Here is a 21,605-nt window from a genome sequence, read left to right as displayed (position 1 = left end):
CATTCTTTTTACCACTACTGCTATGCTGCAGTGTCCCTCGTGATCAAGAAAGTATCTAGTTAGCTATCTAATGCAAAGCTGGGGTTTCGGATTTGGCGCTCGTGCACTATGAGGTGCGCGCGCCACTGCCTGAGCTAGAAGCTCTTGACTGGAGTAGTCCATTTTCTCACGGGTGTGGGGGGGGTAAGGGGTGGGGGGGGGTCTCCTTCATACAGTTTGGTACATTCCACCCGGGTATTTTGTAGCGGGACAGAATGAAGAGTTGAGAGACAAAAGTTGGAGTTGAATGAGAGAGAGAGAGAGAGAGAGAGAGACAGAGAGAGAGAGAGAGAGAGAGAGAGAAGCAGTGAGTACTCAGAAGCAGAGACTGAATGTGAAAGGTTTAAACTCTTATAGTGGAAATAATCAGGGAAATAATCAGTAATCCGGGTGTGCATGTGTGGGGAGAGATGAGGCTCGTCCTGGCGCTCGTGCTCCTGTGTGCATCCTCAGTCAACTGCCAGCAAAGAGGTGAGCTGGAACTAATCCTTCAGTTTGGGCTTCTGCATTTTTCTCTGTTTGTATAGAACAGTATAAATACATAAACATACCGTGCATGTCATGAGTTAATAAGTGAGATGAAGGAGTGCATTTTTGAAGGGAATTATATAACATCACATAATATAACATAACATAACATAGATCTGCATACTGTATATATATATATATATATATATATATATATATATATATATGTATATATATATATATATAAGGCAAAACTTTACACACAAGATTATGGTCAGGAAAAAAAGTATTTTATGTAGTCACAGTTTTCCTCATCATAATCTTTTTGCATTCACAAAACAATAATTTAGTGCCTCAATAAAGCTCTAAAAATATCTTCTTTTTTTTTTAATGAAGCTCTTCATTTCATTGACATTGAATGAGAAAAAAAAATTCCAGAACAGTTACAATGGCTGAGGCTCTTAAAACTCAACATGCAGAGGTCACATCTCAAAGACACAAGGCCAAATTACCATGTGATCCCTGAAACACTTTTGTTATGCTGATTTCATGCAATGAATAAATTCAGTGTAGGCTTTGTTACTGAAAAACACTGTTTCATATGAAACAGGAGTACCATACTAACTGTGCACACTCACCCTTTATGGGTTTAGCCCCTAAAAAACAAAAAAAACAAAGTGTTTGTACTTTTCTGTTATTTATTTTAATTTGTCTCAGCAGTGCAGTAACCGTTAAACTGTGGTGTGCATTCCGATGATCTCAACATGAATTGTATGGTCTTAACTAACATCCTTGAGACTCAGCATTTAATTAGCACATGTTAACATCCTCAAGTTGTATCTATCACCTTTCACTATCACTGATGCGATTTCTCACTAGTTGACGAAGTTAACATACGATTGAATTTAGCCGCACTGTAAAGGATTTCAAATGAAGTTTTCTCTGATAAAGAGAAGGATAGAGGGAGAGAGGGAGTACCAGTAATCAGTGAATGTGTCTGGTAAATGCTCAGTTCTTTGAAGTCAATCTTTCTATTATAGACAGAACTTTAAAGCTACACTCTAGAGCTACTAAACCCTCATACTATTCCCAAGAGTGCATAGTCTAAATATTCCAGGTTTTATCCCAAAGCCATTAAAAGCAGTGGGAATACTCTCCATATAGTAATCCAGCCTCATTATCGCTGTATTTAGAATACTTATTGTAATCCCGTGAGGTTTTTACGACTAGTCTGTGTCAATAAGTTATGTTCACAGTAAGGATGATTGATATCTAGCATTATATACCTCTAATGTCCATTGGGTTTCAATCTTGGCCTGTGTTTTAACACTACTGTTTTACAGTTTTCACACCACCTTCTACTGATTATATCACATTTGTAAGTAAGGTCCTCAATACTTCTAGTTATCTCAAGAGTTTAATTTAGCTTAAGACGCACTGATTAGATGTGCTACGTTGTCTCTGGCTTTTGACTAACTTGCAGTTTTATCTAAGGAACCCAGATCCTATCAAGTATTGAGCTGTTGAAAGCTCCTTTATGTTTGCAGACAACGGACATTCCAGAGATGAGCGAAAACACAATAGAATTAGGCGTTTTAATCCGGGCCACTGGGATGAGTTAACCTTTGGGAGCCGCTTTGGTCTGGTGCAGTCAATCATGGGGATGCTGTTGTCCAAACATTGCTGAACACTGACGCCTGACCCTCATTTTCTCACAGAAGAACGCTCGCTTGTACAGACCACAGAGCTTTCCTCAGTCAGGGTGACCAATAGCTTGCAGTTCTCATAAAAGAGGCATGATGGTGTGCTCTCGTGTATCCCCTCTCATAAAAAAAGCAAACACAGCCTCACTTGTCCTGCTCCTTCAGCTCAACATGAGGTCTAGGTTAATGGTGGTAATGTGTGGGTAGGGGATCCTGCCAGACCAGGTGTTAGATAAACTGTAAATTGCTGGTCAGCTGAAATGTGTTAGAATCAGAGGTGCTGATGAGATTTAACAAATGGTACTAGTACAGCTTGGGGAAAGGGAATTTGTGGTAGTTATTGTTACTTGATCAGTAAACTGCAATGTGATGGGGTTCTCAAAAATGTTCACGGAAGAACCTCAATTAAATTAATTATACTAGATTGAAGGTAATTTGGTGGGACTCTTTTTCATTTCTTTAGACGTAACCCCTTGACGTCACTGCTTATTATTTAGTTATTATCTTAGAGCATATTATTCAGTAACTACTATGAATTACTCAGTAACTAGAGAGAAAGTCTAGTCACAAGAGTAAGGAATATAAATCTGCTCCTGGTAGTCTGCAGGGTTAAGGAAGTGTCTGTAATTTCAAGCTATTATGGTCCATTTTGATGCTTAAATGTGATAAGTGTAAGCTTTTAGTATTAGTACTGTTACTGGAGGCAATAAACATGGAAACACTTGTTATTAATGTAAGCCCAGGATATTCCGATCAGTGCAACCATGATAAAATACTCATACGCTAATGAAGATAAATAGATAACTAAATTTCCACTGACATTGCAGCATATTTAGTTTGAAAAGAAAGCCAGTGGTCAGTCTGTGAAATGCAAACCAGGGCAGCCCAGAAGTACTCCTGCATTCAGAGTCCAGTCTTGTTGCTTAGTAAGCAACAGATAGATTTCTATAGATCGCTAACTAAAGGTCAGGTGTGAGCCAAGGATTTTTGTTTTTTTTTTTTTAAAGGAAAAGGACTCCAGCAGTTGCTATATAAAGGTCAACCTTACCATGGAAAAATCTGTGTGAGCACAGGGGAAAAATCCCACCTAGGTATATATTTAACTTTTTAAGGTTGGATTGGTAAACTTCTTTTAAAGCAGAAAACTAGAAAATACTGTACTGGTTTGAGAGAAGGGTCGGGAGACATGTATTTTCTTGTCATCAGAAAGGCTAGGCATACAACGGTTACTCTTCTGACCATGTGATCACGTGACCATGCCTCTGGCTTGCTCATTAGGGATAAATTCATACATTTAAAATTTATATTCTGAATGTATTGATTTCTGTAATGCTGCTTTGTGACATTGTCCTTTGTTAAAAGCGCTGTACAAATAAAATTGAATTGAATTAAATTTTATAGTCACAGAAGGACTATTTCAGACATGACACATGTTGCATTACATAATGCAAAATGTCATATTTATAACACTGGATTTACCTTAGTAATGTATATACCTATACAACCAATATTTTTAAAAAGTTGCATTTTGCACACACACACACACACACACACACACACATATATATATATATATATATATATATATATATATATATATATATATATATATATATACACTTATATATACATATGTTCATTGTTCATATCACACATTGTTCATAGGATGGGTTCTCTTTTCAGTCTGGTTCCTCTCAAGGTTTCTTCCTCATATCAACTAAGGGAGTTTTTCCTTGCCACAGTCGCCTCAGGCTTACTCACTAGGGATAGTTTTGTCTCACATCTAGGACTGTTTGCATGTTTTTGTTTCTGTTTGCATGGTTTTTTTGTTTCTTATGTTCTGTAAAACTGCTTTGAGACAATGTTCATTGTTAAAAGCGCTATACAAATAAAATTGAATTGAATTGAATATGTACATATATTTGTGTGGTGTGTGTGTTATGTATACTTAAATATCTTTTAAATGTTTGTCTGCATGACAATATACTAAAATGTCACATTGGAATTGCTCTACTGCACTTGAGAATCTATTAAACTCTATGGTATTTGCTTTTCTTATGTTGTAATGTGTCCAGCATGCTCTAAAATCCAAACTTAAAAACACATGACTTGCTGGCCAGAAGCAGGACCTGAATGTGAGTTCCCTCATATTTAAGCCTGTTGTCTCTGCTCGCAGTAATGAGTGGTCAGGGCTAAAAAAGGGGTTGGGGGTTCATCTCCAGACATTAAAAAGGCCGAGCTCACACGAATAGATGGCTGCCATTGTTAATTGTCCAAGACATAGTAATTTGGGCCATCAGGGGCTATGTGCAAACGCGTGGGCTGGTGCAGGGGGGTCACTCTTCAAAGACAGTGCTTGCAGAGAGAGGGAGGAGGGGGAGAGGAGAAAATTGGGAAGTTGAAGGTGGGTGCAGACTGAAGCTGGGAGAAAACTGTTTCCACTTAAGACTGACTTGAGAGAAGTAACTAAATGTTACTCGAACATTAGATCTGATGTTCTCATTGTCATTGTTCAAAATCATGATTCTCTCAGAACATGAATGTAAACTGGTATTGCAGTGAAGAATTGTCACATTGATTTGCTAGTAATAATGTTTTATCTTATGGCATGGCTGTATAGTAAGTGTGCTTTTTTTTTCCCCCTAGGTCTCTTTCCTGCGATTCTGAACTTGGCCAGCAATGCTGAAATCACCACCAATGCCACATGTGGGGACCCTGTTCCTGAGATGTACTGTAAGCTAGTGGAGCATGTTCCTGGCAGACGCATCCGAAACCCCCAGTGCAGGACATGTGATGCTAACAGCACGAACCCCAAAGGTTAGTCACTCTGATTCAGGATATTTATTCCTTCAAACCAGGCTTAAGCTAATCTGATTTATACTTTACTGTCATCAATGCTTTACTATTAGAGTTTCTGAGTCACAGGATGTCCATTTGGTTCTTCCCAATCATTCAGTACATCATTGGACATAGGGCTGTGTGTTTAAGGCTAAAATCACAATAAAACGCCATGATTTGATTAATCCCGTGCCCCAACAGAACGACATCCCATCACCTACGCTATTGATGGCACCAATCTGTGGTGGCAGAGTCCCAGCATCAAGAATGGCCGTCAGTTCCACTGGGTCACCATCACGCTGGATCTACGACAGGTAGGACTACAGTCACAACACGACATATGAAATGCAGCATCTTCAGAATAACGTTTGTTTGAGGACAATAAAAATCAATGTTGTCATATGTGATTAATATTTCACCTCAAGTGTAGATCAACCAAAGCCTTTCTAGCCTTTTCACACTTTTCACATCATGGGTGTTGTATCATTCTGTGTGGGCAAGTCCTCCCCTGCTCTAACAGTCTGTCAGCAGCAGCAGGAGCCCAGAGGGCTTTTGTTGAAATCAGACCCCAGAACAGGAAATGCACTGTATTTCCTCCTCCCTCTTCTCCTCCTCCTCAGTTAAACGACCAGACTTTCATCAGCTGTGCCAGGTCTCCTAGCTCACCTTACAGCCATTAGCACACCTGCTACTGAAGCCCTGCAGATTTACAGCCATGTACTGGATCCAAGTCCTCAGCCCACACAGACAAGTCTAAATTATCCTCACCTTAAATGTCTCACAGTCAGTCAGACAGAGTATACTTGACACTACCAGCTGTATCACGTCCTTGCGTAATTGAATATTTGATCTGTTACAGTATTCAAAACCTCTGTTTGGTTCAAAGCCAGGTGTAAGTTTGCCAAAAACAATATCATTTCAGAATGTCCTGTAAACTCAGCGAGTGCTGTTGGGTCTAGTCTTAGCTGTTAAAATTGTTTTCTGATATCTTGCTTCCAGCTTTCAGTTCAAGACGGATGCTCTGCTGATGCAGTTACATCATCATTGCATGAGGTTCTCAGAGATTATATGTTTAACTGTATGGTGATAATGCTGTGTCAGCATGCATGTACTGCAGTATATACAGGTTGTTTGTGTGCTTCACACAAGTAGGTACTGCGGTGAGTTAGTTGGAGAAAATGACTAGTTGTAGTGATTCTACTCTACAGTGGTAGCACTGTAGTCAGAAAATGAGACTGTAAGCCAAAAGGGATTGATACCACCAGTGCTCTTTCAAGTCAGGTTCTTAGCCATATTGGACCTCTATAGCAATCAACTTGCTTTGGATTAAAAGCGTCAGTTTCAAGTTTTTGTCTAGCATACTGTGTTCTCAGCATCTGTTGAGAACTTCAGTGCTTCATTAGCATGAGTATTTGTTTAGTAGACCTGTTTACTACCAGGAATGCCTCGTTTAGAAACTGTTGTCTATATAGGAGTTTTGTTAAATTCATTAGTGAAATAAATGGAGCAGGTAAGGAGAAACCTAAACATGAAACACCAAGGACCACTTTAAACACACTGTGGTCTTTTTTGAATAACAGTCTACGGAACAACATTAATTTATTGATAAATGTTCAATGATGGGTGGCACCGTGGCACAGGGGTAGCATTGCTGGATCTACAGTTTGATCCTCAGATCAAGTTTCCTTCAAGTTCTCTTGTTTCCTCCCATCTTACAAAAACATGCTGGTAGCTGGATTGGCTACGCATATACGTGTGACTGTGTGTGCTTGGTGCTCTGCAATGGATTCGCATCCCATCCAGGGTGTATTCCCACCTAGTGCCTAGTGTTCCTGGGGTAGGCTCTGGATCTACCATGACCTTGACCAGTGTAAAGTGGTTACTGAAGAAGAATAAACATTTAATGGTTATAGCTGATTTGATCAGAGCATTGGCCCAAGTTGAACATGGAATAAATTTGTAGGTGACTACTCAAAAAACAAGCAGAAATACACATAAGTATTGATTACTGTCACAGACATTATTGTTTTTTGACTCATATTTGTTTATTTAGACATTTTGAATTTTGGATAGTATTTTGCTAAGGTGGTTACATAGCAAGCACTTGATTAGTCGACTACTTGTGCGCATTACTATGTGCATGTATTCATAAAATTTGGAATTGCTAACCTTGTTACTATAAAACATGCTCTGGAAAGTGCTTTTCTGTATATGCTGAGCTACTCATTCAACTGAGGTGGAATAATCCATTGTGGTATGTGTGTGAAATTCACTCCTAAATCTGAATTTGTAGCCATTATAGTAATGTTTCTAGCAATAATATAATGCCAATGATTCGAATAATGATGACTACTGGTGATGCCATTAGTCACTACTGGCGATATCCGAACCAGGACACATATATATCCTCCACCATTTTGTCTGCTGCTCATTAATTGGATGCTAAGCGTAAAGCAAATCTATCTAGGACTGTCTCCTCATGTGCACACACGCACACACATACACACATACACACACACACACAGTGGAAAGTTCAGATGTGCTAACTTTGCTTTGGATTCGTAATTCCAGCGCTAGAATTTGTTAAAGTCTCTGTCCTGCCACATAAAAAGAGACCCATTTAGCCAGAAGCACTTTCCTAGTCTGGGCTAAAGATGAGTCAGGCTTTTGTCTGAGAGAGTTGTGGAAAGTGGGGGTAGGGAGTGTGAGAGGGGTGGACATAATACAGGCCAGGACAAAGCAGGCCAGCGTCACAGAGGCCAGTCTGAGACCCTGGGGCCTGAGGGGCATTCACGGAGGATTAGTTGATGCTACCTGCATGAGAAACAAAATCTAGCAGCACCTGGGCTGTGTGAATGGCTAATTAGTCAGCCTGAGGAAAATGCAGCTGGTAACCTGATGCTAAAATCAATTCTGGCTATTGTTTCTTGCTGATGAATGATTTCAGATTCATCCAGGGTATAATAAGTGTAATGAGGTACTGCACTGGGCATTTTTCTTTGGGCTGGATTGCCTTGTAGAGTGCTGGCAGCAATTCCAGTGTAATTATTATCATCATATTATCATTTCCCAAATTCTTCATGGTTTCTCAGTTTTGTCAGTATTTACCAACCATACATTCACTTCCATTCTTCTTCAGGATATTTATGCGCTTGTGAAGTTGTCACCTCTGTGAGTCGTGTAACATGTTTACTGCTTTAAGAACACCGACCTTGTTTCAGAGGATGTGAGGAACAAGCTGTTAGAGTTAGTGTGAGGACCAACACAGCTGGCTCAGTGTCTCCAAAGATGTTTGGACAGCCGAGATTGTGTCTTTGCAGGGAACCGGTGTCACATTTGAGCTACCTGGGGGGGCCAAACAGGATAAGAGACCCCCAAATGGCTTCGTCTTCTGTTTGTTTGGTTTGGTGATGTTAATTGGATCAAGGTTTTTGTCTCCCTGCTTGAGGAATTCTATTGCAAGCAACAGCAGATGAGTGAAGTAATTAATCACATCTTTCTCTGATAGGGAAGTGTTTGCTTTGTGGTTTTTAGTGTCTGTGAATTCAGCATGCTGTGTCTACAGCTGTGATAAGATAAAAACATAGTGCAAATGTGAAGCTTCTAGTGCTTATTCTTCTTCTTTATTCTGGTATATCACACTTTTTTAGGCTTTTATTTTGGAAAAGAAGTGAGTACCCTTGAAAGTGTCCTGATGCTGTAGTCAAAATGTTTTAGTGCTCAAGGCTAAGTGGCATTTTTATTGTATCAGGGAAGTGCGCCATGATGACAAGGAGAAATATACAAAACAAACGCCAGAAACAAAAGCTCATTCAGAGTTCTGTAGACCCAAAATACTACCTTTCATCAAGATTGACTTCCACTGGAGTTGTAGTGTTATATATATTTTTTTGATGCTTACATATTTTGTTTCGTCAAATATTCTTACTTTAAAGTTGATTTGATTCAAACTTTTAAACTTTGTGACTCACAGCAGCTCCATCTGACTTACTTTGCAATCTGCAGCATGTTATTTTCCATAGTAACCATCCATAAGCAACATATGATTACCATATGCATATCAAAGGCATTAAACATGTCAGAGGTTGTTGGTTTGGAAACAAAATTAAAACACCACCCTATAATAGTACTTTACACATTCCTTTAATTTCTGCTTGTAAGTCTTCATATATCTTGTCACGAGAGCTTTGGAAACCCTGTGGCTTTCAAATGCCTCCTTTCTATCACAAATGACTCCCTTCGCAGGGAGTTTCATTCTCATCACACCAGTATTGACTTGGCTGAAGATGTTAACATGTTTGTTTGTCTCATCACCTTGACATTGCTATGGTCTAAGCCAACATGGTGCTTCAAGACCTCCAGGGTATCAAAGCAAAAGGCAAATGGTGGAAAGGATGAAACAGTCAGGATGTTGTTGAACTGAGAACTTTGAAGCCTGTGTTTTTGTATCAAGTATCTAGCTTGTGTCATCCATGCACAGTTTGAACACTGTTTTAGATGTTCCTCGGCTCATTATAGGGGCTGGGGTTCCTCCATACCTTGGGGTTGCGGAAACACACATGCAATCCCTGCTATATGTTTGTAAGGGTTTAGTGTGTTTTGGCTTTCCAAGGAGGCCAATGTGGGAAGACTGTGAAGAGGAATGAGAAGCAGATGCATGGTTTGTAAAAACTTGGGGTATGTCTGGGTTTCCTGTCAGGATTTTGAGGGGGGGCTCATGAAAGAGTTTTATTTTTCAAAGAGCCTGTCACAACTTGCTCTGCATGGGAGCCTGGAGAGATGTAGACTGAGAATGAGAAGGACAAGGGACAGAATAGGGAGAATGACAGAAATGATTTACCTTTGTCTGTTTAGCAGAATGAACAAAAGAGACAATAAGATACTCCGCATTAGACACAGAGACACTGCAAGTTAGAAAAAAGAAAGAAAGAGAGCTGTAGAATTGAAATGCTGCATGTCTACCAAAGGAATATAAATGGCAGAGAGATGAGCATATCCACAAATCAAGTAAGCAAATCCAAAAGAAAATTTTCCTTTGAAGCAGAGACCGTAGACAAACGTAATCCAAGTGCCAGCTCATGAAAGTGTAATATTCTCAGCTCACTCAGGCACAAAGCAAAATTTGCAAACAATTTGGGTGGACGTGCCAATATTATCCACCTTTAATAACCACACACACGTTTTAATATTTGTACTGTGTGTATTTGAGCAGTAAACCATATTCCTAAAATCCAGTGACTGAAACTGGCCTTTGTTGTCCTTCTAGGTCTTCCAGGTCGCTTATGTCATCATCAAGGCAGCGAACTCTCCTCGGCCTGGGAACTGGATTCTGGAGAGGTCTTTGGATGGTGTCAAGTACCACCCGTGGCAGTACTATGCCATCAGTGATACAGAATGTCTGACCCGTTACAATGTCACCCCACGTCTTGGGCCTCCCACCTACAAGAGAGACAATGAGGTTATCTGCACCTCCTACTACTCCCGACTGGTGCCTCTGGAACATGGAGAGGTGAGCAGTTTACCTAGTCTTCCTTCCTGTTTATACAGCTGTATGCAAATGGTTACCAATCCTAATACTAGTATCCCCCTGCATGGCAAAAATTTGAAAATCATGGGACTCTAAGACCTGAATCTAGAAACTCTGAATCTAGAAACTCTGAATCTAGAAACTCTGCACTTATGACATTGTAATTCATGTATGTTCAGACAGCATTGTTCTGAAATTCTGGCTATATGTCAGTTGAATAGGGTTTTCAAAAATGGTTGTACATATGTGTACTTTTGTGAATGCTGGGGAGGTTCAGGGGTCAGGGGGTCCACACTGTGAGAGCTAATCTGGCCATAGTCCAATCTGAAGGATCCAACTGGGCTATGGAACAATAAACAGTCCTATAGCTAGCCCTGTATTACGCTTGTATGCTGCATATTTCTGTGATATGATGTAAATCTGCTACATTGCTTATATAAATATTGATGTCTGTATTCAGTTTAGGAATGTAAACTTGTTAGTTACACTGTTATCATTATCATCACTCCAAAAACTAGAATGTTATCTTTTACACTTCCAGTTAGTGTTGCACAAACATTTGAATACTGCAATGTAACAAGCAATACTGCAATTTTTTCAGGTCTTCATTTACTTCATTTTATAGAAACAAACACTATTTTGACAATGTAATATGTATATACTATATTTCTATCAAAGTCCAACTTTATATGTATACATACTGCATGTATATCTATATATATTCAGATTTTAAAATGAAGTAGAACTGTCCATTGATGATTTCTGTGAATCCTTTTTCAGGCTTATTTAATAATTACTTGTGAGTTGAGTTATTATACCTCTGGCCTCCTACAAACCCGAGATCAGTAATAGAGTTCCGGTTTAATATGGCTTTGGTTCTTCATCTACCCAGATCCACACGTCTCTGATAAATGGGCGTCCGGGTGCTGATGACTTGTCTCCCGAGCTGCTGGAGTTCACCTCTGCCCGATTTATCCGCCTGCGTCTGCAACGCATCCGCACACTCAACGCCGACCTCATGACCCTGAGCTATCGTGACCCCAAAGACGTAGACCCCATCGTCACACGCCGGGTAGGCTTCAGCTTAAATAGAAGTTGATTTAACCCTATGAGTGATAGGCAAAATATTTAAACTTAAACCTTAAACTTAAACTTAAACCTTAAACTCTATTTGAAATTTATTGCTTACTTATATTGCTTAATAGGAATAGCATTGTTTGTCGACAGTATGAGAGCCTTAAAGCATAGAAATTTATTAAGACTTTTATTTTAAATATTGGAGAGAATGGGGTAATCCTAAAAGCTGCATTAACTCATATTTTCCTCATTGGCTAACCAGTCAGTGTTTTGTAAAGTGAGTCTTCCTCTTTCTTGTTTTCAGTATTACTACTCAATTAAGGATATTTCAGTGGGCGGGATGTGTATCTGCTATGGCCACGCCCAGAGCTGTCCCTGGGACCCTGTTACCAAGGTAACGGAACACATTCTTCAGTTCTCAGCCAGCAATCTGTCAATCAAATGAAATTACATGGAGAATGTAATCACTGCCTGTTTGCTGCCAAGCGTATTGTCCGCACCAGTGAATTTAATGTTTTTAATGACGTTTTATTTTATTGTTTGAAATTTTGTTCAGCTTAAAATTTAAGTATAACATGCCTTAATAGAGAGTACAGCAGAAATGGCTGTTGATTGTTTTTTTTTTTAGAGACTTATACTATGATTAGTGAAATCTTGCAATATTTTCGATAATAAGGCCCTTTACAATAAAATAAAAGATTTTATTTCTCTAAAGCTTTTACATCCCTGCAGTTAGGAGCAAATGATCTGATCCAGTCTGTGTTAAACAAATCTTGTTGCCTCATTAGCAGTGAAAATCACGTTAACAGGAGGCTGAGAAAGCAAGCAATAATCCCTTGCTTCATCAGTGGGGTTCTTAAGAGACGCGCACACACACACACTCAGACACACACATGGTGTTAAGTGGATGCTGGTTGAGTTTCAGTCTAGGAATGTGTTTTGTGTGTGAATTTGATTGGCAGTCTGTGTAAATCAAAAGCATTTCCTTTTGGTTCTTATTTTCTCTGCCTTCTCTTTTGTGGCCTTGGAGTCTTGTGAATGTGTGTATGCTGTGTGTCTAACTTCTCCCCTCTCTCTCTCTTCCAGAAACTGCAGTGTATGTGTGAGCACAACACTTGTGGGGAGAGCTGTAATGAGTGTTGTCCCGGCTACCACCAGGAACTGTGGCAACCAGGGACCATCTCTGAAGGCAACACATGCGAGAGTAAGACAGAGAAACACACACAGGAGACTCTCGTGCCACTTGGACAATGAGAACAAAAATATGAAATAAGTGTGGCATGCTGGGAGAATCCACTGGATGTGGCTGTGGCTGAATTTTGGCAAACAGCTAAAATGACAAAAAAATAGGATTTTGGTCAAAATATATTTCAGTAAAACAACGTGCAATTTCTTTTATTCTTCTTCTTTTTTTTTTTTTTTTAGTGTTGCCTAGGCTGTGTTCAAAGGAAGTTTGCCAGTTTAAGTTTTCAGAATAGTATATAGTAGAAAATGTCAGAATTTCATCATGTGAAGGGTTTTCCCAGCCTGAGCACATACTAAATTAGAAATATTTCTGTAACATTGCATTAGCAGTTAATGTTAGTGGATCTGCACAGTTTACAGTCTTTCTAAATATTCTTATTCACATCATTACTTCTATTACAACCTGTAGAAGTGATGGATACTTTCAGTACAATAAGCATCACTGTTTTTTTTTACTTATTTGTTAAGAGTCATGGGAAAAAGAAAGTACACCTTCCTTCAATTCTGATTCTTATTTTGTTTTTATTTTTTGGGAAAAAATGACTACATATTGAACTCTGTTGTGTTTTTTTCTTATCACCTGAGGTTATTTGTCTGGTTATAGAAGATGATAAGGACCACCCAGCTGTTATTTAGGCCCTGATAAATAAAAACATGCAACTGAAGGAGGGTGTACTTTCTTTTTCCCATGACTGTACTTTCTTACTGCTTAAAAGCGACACTGATTTTTTTCTCTCTTTATTTCTTCTCCCTAAATAAATCTTCAGAATGCAACTGTCACGACAAAGCAGAGGACTGTTCTTACAACCAGACAGTGGCTGATCTGAAGATGAGCTTGAACACGCATGGCCAGTTTGTGGGAGGTGGTGTGTGTATCAGCTGCACGCAGAATACTGCAGGAGTTAACTGTGAAACTTGTGCTGATGGTTACTACAGACCACACAAGGTAAAGAGCCCCAGTTTATCTGTGTGTGTGTTTGTGTGTGTGTGTTTGTGTGTGGCCCAGTAAACCCCATGCCGCTCTTTCTGTGCCTGTTTTATTGCATCTAATTTGCATTGTGTCTGTGTGCATTGTGTTGACCGGTTGTAGTTTGCATGTGGTCACATTTTAACAACAAGGACAAGTTAATGTTTAAAAGAAGGAGTAGTAATCCAACCTAAAAGCAGCAGCAGAAATATCCTTTTTCAGGTTATAGTGCTAGTTCTTTATGGTTCTTTATGGGATGCAGTATTGATTTGTTGTAGACATTGTTTTGACTCACATGACTCACTGTCTTATGTCACCTTGTGGTGGATCAGTGGTTATGGATCTGGGCTAGTTTGTGAATTCAAGCCCCAGTTTCGCCTAGCTGCCCCGTTGGGCCCTTGAGCAAGGCCCTTAACCCTCTCTACTTCACTGGCACTGGATCAGGGTTGACTTTGTACTCTGACTCCAGCTTCCTAATAAGCTGGGATATGTGACGAAATTATTTTCACATTAATGTAGCTGTACTGTATGTGTAATAATAAGGTACATCTTAATTTTCTTCCAATTGTACAATTAAAAGTGGCTTATATGTTTCTTTATACCTTGTTCTTAGGTATCTCCATATGCTGATGAGCCCTGTGTGGAGTGTAACTGTGATATGAGAGGCTCAGTCAGCCATGTCTGCGTTAAAGATGACAACCAAGCAAATCCTGGAAAAGGTAACTAATTTATGCACACACATACTCATATGTACATATAGAAAAACACACATACACACATATGCAGAAAGTGCTCCTAATAAGGAAATACGAAACCACTGAGTACTGAAATGCCCAAATGTTTCTGCAGATATTATTAGGTTTGCACAGTCAGTGGTAATTTAATCATGACAATAATTTTCGTCTTTCTTAATTAATTCTTAATTTTTCTCAGAAATCATATTCCGTGTTAGTGAGCTTAGTTAAGGTTGGCTCATCGGTTAATGCTGTATTTCATTTTTGGTGCATTAAATCATCTTGGTTGCAGGTATATAATTTATATTTAGTGTTTGAAAGATACATCCAGTCAGTGTCCTTAATAGGCAGTGTTATTTTGATTCATACATTGTGTGGTTAAAAATGCATAGGCTAGAGGTAGTACAGTGTGAAAGAAAAGGCTTGATTTAATAATATAAAGTGCCAGATTCATGAATAATAAATTGCTGAATTGTTGTAATAATTATGTGTGATTTCAGTATTGAGCAAGATCCTGATGGAAAATGCATTCTCAAAGTCCTTCATGCTGTGTTTCATCATTGAGCTTGTAGCATCAGATAGCATTATGCACATGACATCTAATGCATTACTAATGGAGTTGTTTTTATTTTCCATTCATTGTTGGCCTTTGGCTCTGTTTCTTGTGTTGCGATACAGGTGTTTTTCCAGGTCAGTGTATGTGTAAAGAGGGGTTCGCGGGAGAGAAGTGTGATCGCTGTGCATTCGGTTACAGGGACTTTCCTTTGTGCACACGCTGTGAGTGCAGCCTTGAAGGAAGCCATAACATCGACCCTTGTAGAGAGTGTATCTGCAAGGTGAGAACGAATCACAGCAAATCCTGTGTTTACACGCAGAGGCTCACATGTTTGAATGATATTTTTTTTGTTTAATAGATTATTAAGCAGATTACCCATACTGTTTGACTGGATAGAAATTTTATTTGGATTGCTTTTTCTGTTCCGATTGAGGTGTATACATGAATACTTTATTCTGATTGAGCTGTCATATGAAATATTAATGGCTTATTAGACTAGAATTTTCAGTAAAGAGCTCTTCTGCATGTAATCTATTTCTCATATGTCTGCTGTGTGAATCTGTTTTGACCGAGTGTGTTGTGTCTGTGCTTCTTCAGGCCAATGTGATGGGGGCGAACTGTGACCTGTGTAAGCAGGGCTTCTACAACCTGCAGGCTAGTAACCCAGAGGGCTGCACTGAATGTTTCTGTTTCGGTGTCTCTGACGTGTGTGAAAGCTCCACCTGGACCACCTCCTCGGTAGACTTACTTACACACACACACACACACACAATCTAACAGTGTAATTAGTATGCAATACGCTCGATTCGTCTTGAAGTTTTAAGTAATGAGAAACTTCACAACATGTCATTCTTTCCAGATAGTACACAGAGATGGTTGGCTCCGTCCCTCGGCTCACAGCACCTCAATCTATACAGCCCCTATCATAGAGGACAACCTCATCATCGCTAATAATGCTACCGCTGCTAGGAGCTACCTCTCTGTGTCTGCCTGGACTGCTCCAGAGCCCTTCCTCGGCAACAAGGTCTGTCTTTCTGTCAATTTTTTTTCTCTCTCTCTTTCATACTCCTTCTACTGCCCTTCCTGCCCTCTAATTACACCTAATCACTGACAGACTCATTACTACATGTGAAAATAATGAGCTTATACATGACCAGGGTGACACTTAATATTTGTAGCTGGTTGATCCCCAGGGTGATTAATTAAATTGAAATACGTAATTATCCCTCTCAGCATCACCAGCTCTTAGTGAAGAGGAAGGTAATTAGCATTAGAAACGGTTCTCATTTAGGGGTCCTGCTCCCATGTTAGTATACATGTGAAAAATCCAACAAATGTCCAGCTGTTATTATTGTTGATAAGCTTTTCACCTAATGAAGTATTTGATGAACAAGGCTGGAGCTGGAGCTGATATTTGCATGTTTCTTTTTCACTGTAGCTGACTGCATATGGAAACTTTCTTAACTTCAGCGTGGCATATGATGTATCAGTTGACAATAATGTGGACAAAACTCTCCCGTCGCATTTTGATGTGATTATTGAGGTAAGCTACATGCTGCTTTTAGTAATGTAAGCTACATTTACTGTAATCCTTGAACAATACCACTACAACTACAACTACTGCTCAAAAGTCTCGTATTTCATTGCTGCTTTTAAGAATAATTAAGATTAAGTTCATTTGGATAAGTTAAATAATGGATAATATGGATAATAGTGTAGGGCTTCCTACACTAGGTTAGATAAGGTATGCCTTATCATTCGGAGATCACGAGTTCGAATCCCGATGATACCACAGCCATTCGTGGCCGTTAGTCCAAAATTGGCCGTGCTCTCAGGCAGGGAGTGGTGTCATACTCTCTCTCCCCTATCAATCACAGCGACAGTAGCTAATGAGCTCATGCATGCAGAAGTGGGCGGATAGCGCTTTCCGAGTGTGTTATGCCACCCCCTGATGTTGCATGAGCTGCTTTTGAAAGGATGCGGTCAGCTGGCTTGGAGGAAGCACCTGAGAGCTTTTCCACCCTTCCTGGTTGGTAGCTGTCGTGTGATGGGGAGAGCTGCCTGATGGGTGGGAATTGACCATGACTAAATTAGGGAGAAAATCAGGGAAAAATCCAAAAAACATATGGGTAATAAAATAATAAAATAAATTATCATAATTCAGTGCCGTTTCATATGGTTAATCTCTCCTGCCTGACACCATCAGGGAAACGGGAAGGCGCTGCGCCATCTTCTACCCAGGCGTGTATTCCTGAATCCTCACAGAGAGCAGCAGGTGGCACTGGAGCTCCTGCCGCATGTTTTCACAGATGTACAGACAGAGCGAAGGGTGCAGAGAGACGAGCTGATGAGTGTACTGGCTGATGTGGCCAGCCTCAGGATCAGAGCTCATCTCAACACCAGTGTAGATGGAGTGCTAAGGTGAGAAACATTCATATAAACACATACCGGCCTAGTCTGTTTATCATGGCACGCAGCTTTGCTTGCCAATCATTCAAATAAATGAGTGTGGCTCTGACTATCTGTTAAGAAAGAAATGAGATTAATAATAATGGACACATGGAGACCCACGGTATTCATTTTATGCATCTAGAATCCCAATTCTATTTAGATAAGTTTTTAACCACATGCATACTTTTCAGCTCAGATTAATTTAATTGAAATTTCTGTATCCTATGAAATATGCAAATCAACTCATTACCCATCAACCTCCTGTGCTGTTCCTCCTTTTAGGTACTTTTATGCAAAACATCAGTGCCAAATCAAAAATCGTGATTTTGCATGCTGTTTTTAATTTCTTAAGATGCCAACTTCATTTATGAACGATGTGTGTTATGATGTACAGTCTTGGTGAGATATTTAATTGTCAAATGTGGCTTAAGATGGTGGATACATTTACACAAAAAAAAATGACCAAATTGCTTGAATCTAAATTAGATATAAATCAGCTTACAATGTTTCTTGGGTGCATTTGCATCTGTATTTTTAGATAAATAATCCCTATCTAGATATAATCTTGATACTTAAAACTCTTCAAACAACCCAAATGCACTTAGTCCTCTAAAAACACGTTTCTGTTTATTTTGTATTCCCAGGTTGAGCACTGTGCACATGGCCATAGCTGATCCCAGCTCCACAAGCTCTGACATATCTCCAGATGTGGAGCAGTGTGAGTGCCCTTGGGGATACTCCGGGACATCCTGTGAGGTACGAGTACACGTACACGGCATGAGACTCTATTGCCCAGTTGTGTCAGATTGGCACAAAACTTTTAGAATATTCAAGAGAGTTTCATTTACTCCTCTTTTTTTATCTCTTTCTCTATATTTCCTTTTCCGCCTGCTTTCTGTGCTCTCTAGACCTGTATTTCTGGGTTTTATCGAGTTGGAGGCATCCTGTTTGGAGGGAATTGTCTGCAGTGTGAATGTAACGATCATGCCACCGAATGTGACATCAATGGAGTGTGTCTGGTGAGTAAAAGTTCTAAAAAAGTTTTATCAGCTGCTATTATACAATCTGTTGACTCTGAAACAGATTTGTAATTTGAAAATGAATATTAAGATGATGTAAGTCATATGTTATGGCTTTGACACTTGTCAGATGTGTGTGTGTGTGTGTGTGTGTATATATACAGATAAAACACTCTGAATTCTTCCTCAGGACTGCTCTCACAACACTGCAGGACCACACTGTGACCAGTGCCTGCCAGGTTACTATGGTGACCCCACGGAAGGCACGGAGGAAGACTGTCAGCGATGTGCCTGCCCAATGACACTGGCGTCCAACAAGTGAGTTAGTGTGTGTGTATGTGTGTGTGTGTGTGAGTGTGTGTATGTGTGCCAGTCTGGCACTCAGCCCTCAGCTGCCTTTTGTAGCCTTGGAGTCAGGGAATGTCTGTCAGAGATCTGGGACAACTGGAGAAAACTCATTTTAAGAATCTTAACACTGCAGGATTCAATAAAAGATGTGCAAAATGTCAGTTGTTTATTTTTTGTTTACAGCTTTAGTCCTACTTGTACTCTGCGAGGTCCTGGAGACTTCACATGTGACCAGTGTGAGCAAGGATACACTGGAAGCAAGTGTGAGAGGTAAACCTAGCACGATCATGCCTGAAAAAGAGAATGTATTCACTTACATTATCAGTCAGGAGCTCTATCTGATTGGTTAATTTCTCAGGCCAACTTCTGAACTAAATTTCCTATGTGATAAAATTGGATAGTTAGGAATTAATGCAGGATCTTGATCGATTTTATTACTATAAGTCCAGATGTTTGTGTCACACATGGTGAGATAATTTGTTAGAATTTATTTCCAGAAAACTACAATTATAAGATTGTGGTGTGTGTGGATAAATTTAGGCTTCATACAAGCTGTAGATTTCATTATAATGGCCGAATTCATTGTGCTTTTCTTTTCATTAACTTTCTTTTCTCTTCTAATGGGTGCTCAGTGAAGACTGTATGCGGACAAACCGATCTAACAACTAAATGTTTGAGACAATTTTCCAAAACTTTAATCAAATTCTATGGATGCACACACAAAATAAATTTATGATGGTGTTTAGCAGTGTTCAGAAAAACAGAATGCGTAGCTGGAAAGAATTAAATTATGAGATCAACTTTGATTTTGTAGAAAAACCTGTAGGTATTTTGAACCAGAAGTTTCTCTAGAGAGGAAGAAATCTCAGCAGAAACACACAGAGACAGAATGGAACCTGTAAAGGAAACCAATACCACTTTAAAAGGGCTTTATTGGAATACTACATTTACTGGGAAACCTATACTGGGTGATTTCTGAATTTGGCAAAACATTTTCTTCTGGATGTTCATATGTGCATCTCTCCATTCCCAGGTGTGCCAATGGTTATTATGGCAACCCCACCATCCCTGGTCAGAAATGCTCAGTGTGTGAGTGTAACGGGAACGTGGACCCGTCTGAACCAGGCTACTGTGACTCTGTCACTGGCGAATGCTTGAAGTGTGTGAGACACACAGCAGGCCGACACTGCGAACGCTGCGAGGATGGTTACTACGGCGATGCTATTATAGCTAAGAATTGCCAGGGTACGAGCATCAAAGAGAACATTTTTTTTAAAGTTTATTAAAAGTTTATTTTAAAAAGATTGAAATTACTTTTCAAAAATGACAGTATCCTTCCACTAAACACAGACTGAATTTGATAGAGCTTCATTTAGATTGTATAACCTTTCTAAATGACAAAAAATGCCTAGTGGGGAAATAACTTTTGAAAATGAGTATTTATGGCCATCCAGAGGACAATAATTGTATTGCAGGTCTTTGCGCTCAGTATTTGCATTAGTCAGTGTTATTTTTGTGTTTTTTTGTGTGTGATTAGCCTGTGGCTGCCGTGCTAACAGCTCAGTTTCCACTGTGTGTAACATTATAACCGGCCAGTGTGAGTGTAAAGCCAATGTGATGGGAGACAAGTGTGACCGCTGTCAGGTATGTTTAAGCTCTTCTCACACATTGGCTTTCTTATTTTTTTTCTTGAGTATTTATTTATATACTCTAGTAAGTATTAAATATGATGTTCAGTTATATGCCATAGAATTTCCATGATAAGTTATTTGACCCACACACTTTTTTCTCCCATTAAGTTAGATATTTTAAAAAGCTAATAGCTCGTTATAGTTACTGTAAATGCCACTCACTGGTCTTTGGCACTGAAAGAATGGCTATGAAATGTGCATTGACTGATCATATGTTCTGCACCCTCATTTGGATGGATGGAGGGAGATGCTGGTGAAAGAGGGCAGAGATTTTTGGTGAGAAATCAGGCGTAAAAGGAGCGCAGCTGTTCCTCAAGCCCAGTGTCAGATGCTTGGGCTTGGGTAAATGGTGACAATTGAGTCCCAGGCAGTCTGGAGCTCCAGTGGGTCCCTGTTGGATGTGATGCCTGACATGTGGCCAAAACAGATCTAATCAAGATGAATGACAGAGCTCACATTTGTTATTTGGATAATAATTGTTCACAGTTTGTTATGGCAAGCTATTCTGTAGAGCATTTGTAAGCACATGTGACACTCTCTCTCGCTCTCTCTTTCTCTCTCTCTCTCTCTCTCTTGCCATATCCTAACAAAGACCAAGCATTTCTTTTATTTATTAGTTTCCAGTTTTTGTTGCTGAATATATTGTAATTGCTCTTACTTGCTTTTTCATTAAATGAGAATTCTTGCTAATGTGTGGCTGTTGTTTGTGTCCATCAGGTCGGTTTCTTCGGCATTAACAGTGGCGATGGCTGCAGGGAGTGCAAATGCAACCAGTCAGGATCAGTATCAGATGCATGTGATGAAGCTGGCCAGTGCCAGTGTACTGTTGGTGTAGCGGGTGATAAATGTGACCGCTGCCAGCACGGCTACTACAATTTCACAGACAGCGGCTGCACACGTGAGACTTCTCTTCTACAGTTTACCAAAACATCATCCCAGATG

The 21,605-nt window shown here is 39.6% G+C and overlaps 1 protein-coding gene across 1 annotated transcript in view; it reads left to right on the top strand.

Moving 5' to 3' along the window:
* The first annotated feature begins 270 nt into the window (after positions 1 to 270).
* The window catches only part of lama1 (laminin, alpha 1), a 42,287-nt gene continuing 20,952 nt past the window's right edge, over positions 271 to 21,605 (top strand). The window contains exons 1-21 of the mRNA XM_026914299.3: positions 271 to 510; positions 4,857 to 5,027; positions 5,250 to 5,362; positions 10,315 to 10,557; positions 11,468 to 11,647; positions 11,957 to 12,046; positions 12,739 to 12,856; positions 13,665 to 13,843; positions 14,478 to 14,583; positions 15,277 to 15,434; positions 15,752 to 15,892; positions 16,014 to 16,178; positions 16,593 to 16,697; positions 17,361 to 17,575; positions 18,250 to 18,361; positions 18,514 to 18,624; positions 18,815 to 18,942; positions 19,156 to 19,242; positions 20,006 to 20,217; positions 20,510 to 20,616; positions 21,381 to 21,561. Of these exons, the coding sequence (XP_026770100.3) occupies positions 450 to 510; positions 4,857 to 5,027; positions 5,250 to 5,362; positions 10,315 to 10,557; positions 11,468 to 11,647; positions 11,957 to 12,046; positions 12,739 to 12,856; positions 13,665 to 13,843; positions 14,478 to 14,583; positions 15,277 to 15,434; positions 15,752 to 15,892; positions 16,014 to 16,178; positions 16,593 to 16,697; positions 17,361 to 17,575; positions 18,250 to 18,361; positions 18,514 to 18,624; positions 18,815 to 18,942; positions 19,156 to 19,242; positions 20,006 to 20,217; positions 20,510 to 20,616; positions 21,381 to 21,561 (2,983 nt within the window). The 5' untranslated portion in view covers positions 271 to 449. The remainder of the gene's footprint in view (positions 511 to 4,856; positions 5,028 to 5,249; positions 5,363 to 10,314; positions 10,558 to 11,467; positions 11,648 to 11,956; positions 12,047 to 12,738; positions 12,857 to 13,664; positions 13,844 to 14,477; positions 14,584 to 15,276; positions 15,435 to 15,751; positions 15,893 to 16,013; positions 16,179 to 16,592; positions 16,698 to 17,360; positions 17,576 to 18,249; positions 18,362 to 18,513; positions 18,625 to 18,814; positions 18,943 to 19,155; positions 19,243 to 20,005; positions 20,218 to 20,509; positions 20,617 to 21,380; positions 21,562 to 21,605) is intronic.

Source organism: Pangasianodon hypophthalmus, chromosome 1, assembly GCF_027358585.1.
Source record: "Pangasianodon hypophthalmus isolate fPanHyp1 chromosome 1, fPanHyp1.pri, whole genome shotgun sequence".
Taxonomy (NCBI): domain Eukaryota; kingdom Metazoa; phylum Chordata; class Actinopteri; order Siluriformes; family Pangasiidae; genus Pangasianodon; species Pangasianodon hypophthalmus.
The sequence above is the reverse complement of the archived record's forward strand: the minus strand, read 5'-3'. Positions and strand labels throughout refer to the sequence as shown.